The sequence below is a fragment of the Anomalospiza imberbis genome, chromosome 18 (genome assembly GCF_031753505.1).
Source record: "Anomalospiza imberbis isolate Cuckoo-Finch-1a 21T00152 chromosome 18, ASM3175350v1, whole genome shotgun sequence".
NCBI classification, from domain to species: domain Eukaryota; kingdom Metazoa; phylum Chordata; class Aves; order Passeriformes; family Viduidae; genus Anomalospiza; species Anomalospiza imberbis.
In genome coordinates, this window is record NC_089698.1 from 1,847,568 (window position 1) to 1,856,311 (window position 8,744).

The 8,744-nt window shown below is 54.2% G+C and overlaps 1 protein-coding gene and 5 non-coding genes across 7 annotated transcripts; 5 read left to right on the plus strand and 1 right to left on the minus strand.

The window, feature by feature from the left end:
- Positions 1-111: 111 nt before the first annotated feature.
- TRNAA-UGC (transfer RNA alanine (anticodon UGC)) lies at positions 112-183 on the minus strand. The gene has a single exon. It is a non-coding gene; the product is annotated as a tRNA-Ala (tRNA).
- Positions 184-375: 192 nt separating this feature from the next.
- TRNAD-GUC (transfer RNA aspartic acid (anticodon GUC)) lies at positions 376-447 on the plus strand. Its single transcript has one exon. It is a non-coding gene; the product is annotated as a tRNA-Asp (tRNA).
- Positions 448-813: 366 nt separating this feature from the next.
- TRNAF-GAA (transfer RNA phenylalanine (anticodon GAA)) lies at positions 814-886 on the plus strand. The gene has a single exon. It is a non-coding gene; the product is annotated as a tRNA-Phe (tRNA).
- Positions 887-1,133: 247 nt separating this feature from the next.
- Positions 1,134-1,205, plus strand: TRNAD-GUC (transfer RNA aspartic acid (anticodon GUC)). Its single transcript has one exon. It is a non-coding gene; the product is annotated as a tRNA-Asp (tRNA).
- A 264-nt stretch (positions 1,206-1,469) lies between these two features.
- TRNAA-UGC (transfer RNA alanine (anticodon UGC)) lies at positions 1,470-1,541 on the plus strand. Its single transcript has one exon. It is a non-coding gene; the product is annotated as a tRNA-Ala (tRNA).
- A 3,983-nt stretch (positions 1,542-5,524) lies between these two features.
- On the plus strand, positions 5,525-6,835 carry UBB (ubiquitin B). Of its 2 annotated transcripts, none has more exons than XM_068208380.1 (2): positions 5,525-5,657; positions 6,067-6,835. In XM_068208380.1, the coding sequence occupies exon 2, from the start codon at positions 6,073-6,075 to the stop codon at positions 6,760-6,762; it is 690 nt and encodes a 229-aa protein (XP_068064481.1). In that variant the 5' UTR covers positions 5,525-5,657; positions 6,067-6,072; the 3' UTR covers positions 6,763-6,835. The 2 variants fall into 2 exon arrangements, with proteins under 2 accessions (XP_068064481.1, XP_068064482.1); XM_068208381.1 differs by having other exon boundaries at positions 5,536-5,691.
- The last annotated feature ends 1,909 nt before the right edge of the window (positions 6,836-8,744 follow it).

The window sequence follows — 8,744 nt, forward strand, 5'->3', positions numbered from 1 at the left end:
CAACAGGCACTTCCCGAGTGTATTGGGGAATTTCGGCTCCTCTCGAAAACGGGGCAGGAAAAATCAAAAACCACCGGCGCGGGCTTAAAAAAAAAAAAAAAAAAATAAAAGTGGAGATGCCGGGGATTGAACCCGGGGCCTCATACATGCAAAGCATGCGCTCTACCACTGAGCTACATCCCCTAGCTGAACGGCAGCCTGCACACGGTGTTTACAGCGATAGGAGGAGCCGCAGGCCGGGTCTGGCGGTGACACCGCGGGGACAGCGCGGTCACCCCGCGTCCCTGCGCCCGCGGAGCGGAGCGGAACAGCGGCGGCTCCGCCTGGGGCGGCACCACCCTCATAGCGGGGTGAAAACGGCTATTTATACGCCTGTCCTCGTTAGTATAGTGGTGAGTATCCCCGCCTGTCACGCGGGAGACCGGGGTTCGATTCCCCGACGGGGAGGTGTGGTTAATTTTGTCGCCGGGTGCCATTTTTTGTGGGCGGCCCCGCAGGGTTCGTCTGTGACGCTGCCGTGGAACCCCCGCCGGAGGGGCGCGACAAAGCCGGCAGGGCCGCGTTTTGTGTCAGGGGAGAGGAGCGGGCCCGCCGCGCAGCCCGGGGTGCGTGCGGAACACCCCGCTGCTGCCGGTACCTGGGGGCTCCCTGGGATGCTCGGAGTGGAAGTGCGTGCGGGAAGGTGCGAATCCCCGGGCACCCCAGGAGCCGGGCGGCGGAGCCCGGGCCGGAGGGCGGGCAGCGGCCGGGCCGCGGCGCCCAGGGGGGCGCGGGGCGGGGTCGTATCCACGGCCAGCGAGGGCGCTCATGCCCGCCGAAATAGCTCAGTTGGGAGAGCGTTAGACTGAAGATCTAAAGGTCCCTGGTTCGATCCCGGGTTTCGGCAGGAAGCTTTTGTATTTGGTTTTTTTTTTTCTTTTTCCCTTGCCGTCAAGGCGGTTCCTTTTGCCGCCGAGCGGAGGGGCGGCGGTGCTGGCCCTGTGTCGGGCGGCTGAGCCGCTGCCACCGCAGGCGCTGCCGCGCGTGGGACTTTCGTGTCAGGAGCCGCTTCCCGAACAGCGGTGGCGACGGAGCGCGTCCTGCGGCCGCCGCTCGGCCATGGGCTGGCCCTCGGGGAGGGTTGTTTCCAACCGTCCTCGTTAGTATAGTGGTGAGTATCCCCGCCTGTCACGCGGGAGACCGGGGTTCGATTCCCCGACGGGGAGGTTGCCTGCATTTTTATTTTTTTTCCGCACTGATTTCTCGGATTTCCGACGGAACAAAACCATGCAGTTTTCTGTGTGCGAACCAGCACGTTCCTGTCTTTTTCAGGGCTGCCTGAGGATCGCACCAGGCTCCGTACACCGGAGCCGCCACGGCGCTCCCGGGCCTGGCGGGGCCTCGGCGCGGCCCCGTGCGCCCACCGCTCCCCGCACCGGGGCCGGCCCAGCGCGGAGCTGGCGGACGGGCAGGGAGCACGCTGCGGGCAGGGGGATGTAGCTCAGCGGTAGAGCGCATGCTTTGCATGTATGAGGTCCCGGGTTCAATCCCCGGCATCTCCAGGTGGTCGCTGCTCTTTTTCCCGTTTTTTGGTGGTGTTCTACCCGCTCAAAGCCACTGCGTCCCGCTAAGCAGCAGCAGCAAACTGACCGTGCGGCCGCAATGGGCCCGGCAGTGGCACTTCCCAGCCCAGAATGATTTATTAAAGAAATACGGATATTGGTCTAGTACCGATATCCGACTGCGACGGACAAAAACTCTCTAGCAGTTTGAAGTTAGGAAGTGTATGTTTATTGCGGCGCAGGGCGGCGTGCGGGATAGCTCCCAAATACACACCGCGCCCCTCAGGTGATTAGAGTCCTTTTTTCCATACAGGTATTGAATACCCAAAATACAAATACATATTCATAATTTTGGTACATCCCATTCCTCCCTTCGTATGCTAATCATTTCAAATCTGTTAAGCATGCTTAGTTTGTTCCTTGAAATGGGTCGGTGGTCCCTTTCATGGGGAGGGGTCCCAAAATGAGGAAGGAAATGAAGTCTTCCTCATTCTGACCTTTCTACCTTTTCAATGCAAATGTGACAAATGAACCTTGGTAGAGCTCCCATTCCCTGTTTTCAATTGGTGTCAGAACAGAGGAGGCCCACAATTGTCTTATGTTCCTAAAAGCCATTTGTCAGTTTCTATATTCTTCATTACAAACCCAGCTAACTGAACATTGTGTTGACAAGCAATCAATTATTAGTTAACTACTAACTCTTGACTTCATCAAGGCCTACTTATTTATTTTAATTAACTCCAGTAAGGCTTATCTCTAACTAAAATCGTAGCTCCTCCAAAATCTCTAAATCCCTTAAAGTTTATGTTTCAATAAAGTGTTGTTTTTTGGGTTTTTCCCCATTTGGTTCTCCTGAGGCTCGTGCGAACACACACGGCTCTTGTGTCCCACTGGGTGTCCCATCCGTGCACTAAGGGACACAGGAGGCACGAAAAGAAGGGCAAAGCACCAGACCCGGAGATGCAGGGGGACTGTGGATATTCTCACTTCAGTCAGAGAGCAAAAGAGAAGGTTTTCTAACCAGGCGAGGGCCTGGGAGACAGTTGGGAAGGAATGTAAATAATTCTCTAATCTCTCTTGTTGTTCACATTGTTCATAGATATGTTCTGCCACCGTGCGTCATTCACTGCACACCAACGGTGTGAGATGTTTTTACTGTAAGACCAATGAAATTAGTCCGCACGATGTTCTCTGAATATAGAGCGGTGCATTTGAAATAAATCAGAGTTCATTCTCTTGCCTTTTGACTTGGAGTCTTCTCGTTCCCATCCTGTTCTACAGCGACAAGGGATAGCGGCCACTCATCCCAGGCTGGCATTGCCACAACCCCACAGCCCGGCAGAGCTGGCGCCGGGGCTCTGCTGCACATTCCCGGAGCCAGAGGGCAAGGACAGCGGCCCGGACACCACAGCTGGCTGCGGCGCTGAGGGAGCTTCTCCTGGCTCTGCGGCACCCGCTCCCTCCGCTCTCCTGGCAGCCCCTTGGCAGCGTGAGCAGCTGGGGAAGAGCTCTCGGGGAAACAACCGCCCTGCTCTGCTCTCCTCGGGGTGGCTGGGCAGGCTGGGAGCCAGGGCACAGCTGAGAGGTTTGGCCCCGACACACCGAAGCCCACGCAGAGCCTGCAGCTTTGAGCGCCACAGCTGAGCGGCAGCTCTTCCGTCTCGCTGCCTGCTTGCCAACAGCAGCGGGAGCTGGCCGCTGGCAAATGCCGAGTGACATTTCTTGCCACGGTGGCTGGGAAGCTCCGTGTGCTGTTTATTTACTCATCCTACTTCCAGTTGTTATTTTGAGCCAATGTTTGGCTGCAGTGCTGGTAAGTGTGAAGATCCCTGTTGTAAATCGCTCCCTGGCAGCTATACTTCTGCAATGTGCCCTGCATGAGAATGGGAGAGATAGTCTGCAGTAACAGGCATGAAGTAATGGACTTTTTGTCACAAAACACTTTCCCATGTGCCTTTTTGATGATTTTCTGACCAGTCCCAAGTGCTCACCTTGTAACTAAAGGAACAAGCTTAACGGTATTACTCACCTTCTGCTGAGGAAAGACCTAAACCTGGAAGGCTTCTCGGATTTTTGATGTTTATACACTCCCAAAGCACACAGTGTCAGCCACTGAGCAGTAACCAAAAGACTTCTGTGGCATTTTTTTTTTTTCCATCTAAATGAGCCGAGTGTTTGAGATTGTTATCACTACAGCCGTGGTGAGTGTTAATACAAACACTGTCGCCACTGGACACAAAGTGAGTGCACAGAAGCTTGGGAAGTTCAAAAGAGAAAAAGAGCCAGTTTTATTCAAACATCTGGTGTTTATAGAATTCCAGAGGTGACCGTGGATTGGAGGATGGAATTACCACCTCTCCAACCACACTGGTCCAAAGATCAATCCATCATTTCTCTCCACCCACAGGGAAATGTGTAAACTGTTCTATTTCTACATGAAACTGTGTGGGAACTCTGACTCTCAAAGATGCGAACATGATCAGAAGGCTGAAGAAGTTTGGTGAGAACTTTAAAACTTTCAAAAGAACCGTAAAAGAAAACAACACTTTCAACAATCAGGGCAACAAAACACAAAGCAGCAGAGGCCAAAGAGCTCCCCAGAGCATTCCCCTCCATGTGCCGGGCACACACAGGCACTTTTCCTCAAGCCACAAAGCTGTTGCTGGACTTCTGCTCTTTTCCTGCTGGTGAGCAGCCCTGGGTGTTCCCGGTGTTCCATTTTCCTTGGGAGCTGCCAAAGGAAGGGTTGTGTAGGCGAACCGAAGGGAACGGCAGTGCCTGAAGCTTGCAGACACAGCTCGGTCTGTGCCCAGCTGCTGCCCGGGGTTGCTGTGCGCTGTGAGTAGGACGGTGCAGGAGCCAGCTGGCAGACGTCTATCAAAAGGTGCTTGTGAGCTCGGTTTTTAAAATTTTACAAGTTTAATAATAATAATAGAAGAGTTATAGAAATAGTAATACAATTCGAGTTATGAAAATTTAGAGTTAGGACAACTACAAGACAATAAAAAGTAAAGACTTACGGACGTCCGGATGCTCTCGGGCACTTAAGCCCGATAAGCATGCCTTGTGAACAAAGGAATAACCTTACAAACCATTCACTATTGCATATTCATACAGACTTCATGGTTATGCACACATTCTGTTTAAAATAAGAAACTCTGTCTGGAATATGTCAACTCCTGCTTCTAATCCCCACGGCGTCTTCGAGTCTGAGCAAGGCCTGAAGAAATTAGCTTCTTCTGAGAAGAGAACCATCAATTCCTCTTCTCTGGGGAGTTAGGTGTTTTGGGACTGTTCTCTCAAGGCGAGTATCTCATTCTTTTAAAAAAACCCCACATGCACAGTTTCTACTTTAACTACAAAACTACATTTACCACACTATCAAAATGTTAACACAGCACTTCTAATCAATATAACGTAACACGTACAGTATTCAATTTAATATTTGCGAAAAGCCAATCATAAAATATGCATTTTTCATGCATCAAAGTGAATGAAGTATGCATGAATCTGCAGCAGTGTATGGTTTTTAAGGTTTTCTTCACAAAACATGCTTGTCGGGGCTCAAGTGCCCGAGAGCATCCGGACGTCCGTAATTCTTTGCTTTTCATTGTCTTGCAATGGTCCTAACTCTAAATTTTTATAACTCTAACTGCATTACTATTTCTATAACTATTTTATCACTATTAAACTTGCAATATTTTAAGGACCGAGCGGCTGGCGTTTTTTCACAGCTCCCACCGAACCTCTCCCGTGCGGCTGACCCGGCCCCGCTCCCGCGGCTCCGGGCCGGGTTTTCCCGCGGCTCCGGGCCGGGTTTTCCCGCCGCTCCGGGCCGGGTTTTCCCGCGGCTCCGGGCCGGGTTTTCCCGCCGCTCCGGGCCGGGTTTTCCCGCGGCTCCAGGCCGGGTTTTCCCGCCGCCCGCGCGGCCTCAGCGCACCGCGCGAGGCGCCGATCCCTCCGCGCCGCCCCGCTCTCACCCGCGCAGGAGAGCGGCGGCGCGCGGCGCGAGGAAAATAGTGCGCAGCGGAGTGATCCGGCCGCGGGGGCGGAGCGCCGGGGCCCCTATAAAGACCGAGCGCGGGGGGATGCGTGGCGCAGTTGGCGCTGGCTGAGGTTTGGGGTGTCGGCTCGGCCGAGCGGCGCCGCGGTGAGAGCTCGGCGGGGAGAGGGCCTGGATACGGGCAGGGCATCCGGGCGGAAGGGAGGGGTGTGTGCGCCGAGGCGCTGCGGCTGGGGGCGATGGCGGGCAGGGCTGGGACGTCGCCTTCCCCTTCAACGGCAGCACCGCGAGGCGGTGGCGAGGAAAGGCCAGGCCGGGCGGCCACTGGCAAAATGGCGGCCGCGCAGGCGCGGCGCTGCTTCAAGATGGTGGCGGGCGCGCGCCTCGGGCGGGAAGGGGAAGTGGGCGGGGACAGCCCCCGGTGCTGGGTGTGGGCGGGGCCTGCGCTGTGACGTCACGGGCGGGGCGCGGGACGGGGAAGGGGAGCGCTCGCTAAAGCACGGCGGGTTTTCCCTCTTGCAGGGGAAAATGCAGATCTTCGTCAAGACCCTGACGGGCAAGACCATCACCCTTGAGGTCGAGCCCAGTGACACCATTGAGAATGTCAAGGCCAAGATCCAGGATAAGGAAGGCATTCCCCCTGACCAGCAGAGGCTGATCTTCGCTGGCAAGCAGCTGGAAGATGGCCGTACCCTGTCTGACTACAACATCCAGAAGGAATCCACTCTGCACTTGGTGCTGCGCCTGCGGGGTGGGATGCAGATCTTTGTGAAGACCCTGACGGGCAAGACCATCACCCTTGAGGTCGAGCCCAGTGACACCATTGAGAATGTCAAGGCCAAGATCCAGGACAAGGAAGGCATCCCTCCTGACCAGCAGAGGCTGATCTTTGCTGGCAAGCAGCTGGAAGATGGCCGTACCCTGTCTGACTACAACATCCAGAAGGAATCCACCCTGCATCTCGTGCTGCGCCTCAGGGGTGGGATGCAGATCTTTGTGAAGACCCTGACGGGCAAGACCATCACTCTGGAAGTGGAGCCCAGTGACACCATTGAGAATGTGAAAGCCAAGATCCAGGACAAGGAAGGCATCCCTCCTGACCAGCAGAGGCTGATCTTTGCTGGCAAGCAGCTGGAAGATGGCCGTACCCTGTCTGACTACAACATCCAGAAGGAGTCAACTCTGCACCTTGTCCTGCGCCTGCGGGGTGGTAACTGAACCAGCAGGTTGTTGCTTCCAAATAAAAGGTTCCCTGCACTTGTTCATTCCAATAAAGCTGTTGCATCTGTAAGAGTTTGTGTCCCAAGTTACGTGAACAGCCGTCCGTGACATTGCCCAACTCCAGGTCTCTAATAAACAATAATTACGTCGTTTTCTACAGACAAAGGAGTTGCAAAACTGCCTTATGCAAGGCTTGCACATTCCTGGTGATTGTAGCTAATCCCTGATCCGTGGTTTTCCTGGGCTTGTATAAGTGTTCTGATACCTGGCTGCAGCTCAGTGCCCGCCTGCAGATGTTTTGCAGCTGTGGTGTTGCATAAGCAGGGATATGCAACGGGAAGCTGTAGCTGCTCCCGAGTTAAAGGGATTTGAGATAACTCTTGGTTGCCCAGCAACTACCCTTATTTTGGGATTAGTGGAGAAACAGCAGAAGGGTGATCCTGTGGCTCTGTAACAGGATGTCACTGCTGGTCCTGCAAACCTTGGGCTTGGGAAGCGGGGTGGGAAGCGTAGATCTCATCAGTTACGGGGCGGACTTGTTTTTTGTCAGGCTTAATGGCGTTAAGCAAGCAGTAATTTCAGATGTACTTTTTGGAAATCTGAATGGAAAGCAGTAATTTCAGATGTACTTATTGGAAATCTGAATGTGCTTCATTCCAGCTCTGCCCCAAATGGAGATGCTGCTGAGCTGAGCTGTCACAGAGCAGTTCCTGTGTGCTGCAGAAGCCCTGGCAAAAGGGAAGTTGCCTCTGAAGTATTTGTGGAGTTTGCAGGAGGGGCTGATGAGGAGTTAACCATGGCTGTGCTGGGTGTGTGGAGAGGGAAAAGGGAGAGTGACACAGAAATGCCCTTTCAGGAGTGGTGACATGGACTCCCCTGTGGAAGGGGATTTGGTGGGAGCTGAATAAAGGTCTCAGCTTCAGGGGGACCCGAAGGGAGCTTGCACTGCCTGGGTGGGATAGCAGGGTGTGACTCCAGTAACATCAGTTCCTTTGACTAATGTGGCCTGTAGGGAGAAAGTTTGGAACACCAAGATCTGTGCTGTGCTGGAGGAAGCATTTGAATGCTAAGGAGCTAAATCCCGTGTGGGTGGGAGCTGGTGCTGTGCCATCCTGGATATCCTGTCCTCCCCCACAGGAGTGCCCCAGGCTCTGCCCACGCTGCCCTGGCACCCGGCTCCAGAGCTGAACCCCAACAACTGCAGTGAACACTGGGCCACTGTGTGGGCTTGCTGTCCTCTGGGGACATCAGAATTCTCAAACTCGGCATCTCCTCTGCAGAGCTCCTCAAACACGGCTGTCTGCTCAGTGCAGGGCAGGCTGGCACTGGAAAGCAGGGAGCAAAACGTGGCTCTGATTTGAAGGCAGCCTGACTGCCATCAGGGGAGAGCTGCAGGAGGACCCGGGGTGTTTGATCAATGTCGAGAGCCTCCACAAATGCCTACAGAGCCGTGCTTTAAGAGATCCTTTTATTTCCAATGTCTCAGTAAAAAACCTTTGCAGCGTTCTATTTAAAAACCACGATGCTGTACAAATCTGGAATGGCCTGGAGCAGGCCGAGCAGGAAGCCTGGAGGAGAAAGCTGTGCTGTGGCCTCACGCGCTGGGTCAGCCTCTGCTGACCACAAAGGGAAGTTGCATCAGGAGGGTTAGAAGGGCTGTTAGGAAAGAGTCCTTCCCACAGAGGGTGAGCTGAACAGGCGTCCCGGGGCTGCCACAGCACCAAGCCTGCCACACTTCAGGATGAGTTTGGACAGCACTCTCAGGCACGTGGTGGGATTTTGGAGCTGTCATGTGCTGGTTTTTGACTTGATCCTGGTGGGTCCTGTCAGGGTCGGGTTGGCAAGACCCCAACAGTGTGAAAGGCCTTTCTCCCTAGCCCGGCAGCCAAAGAAAAAGTCTGGAAGGTGTGAAGCTGAGTTTTCAAGGTTGTTTATTTCTTATCTGAAATACTTTCTTTCTGACCTGCCGAGGTCCAGCT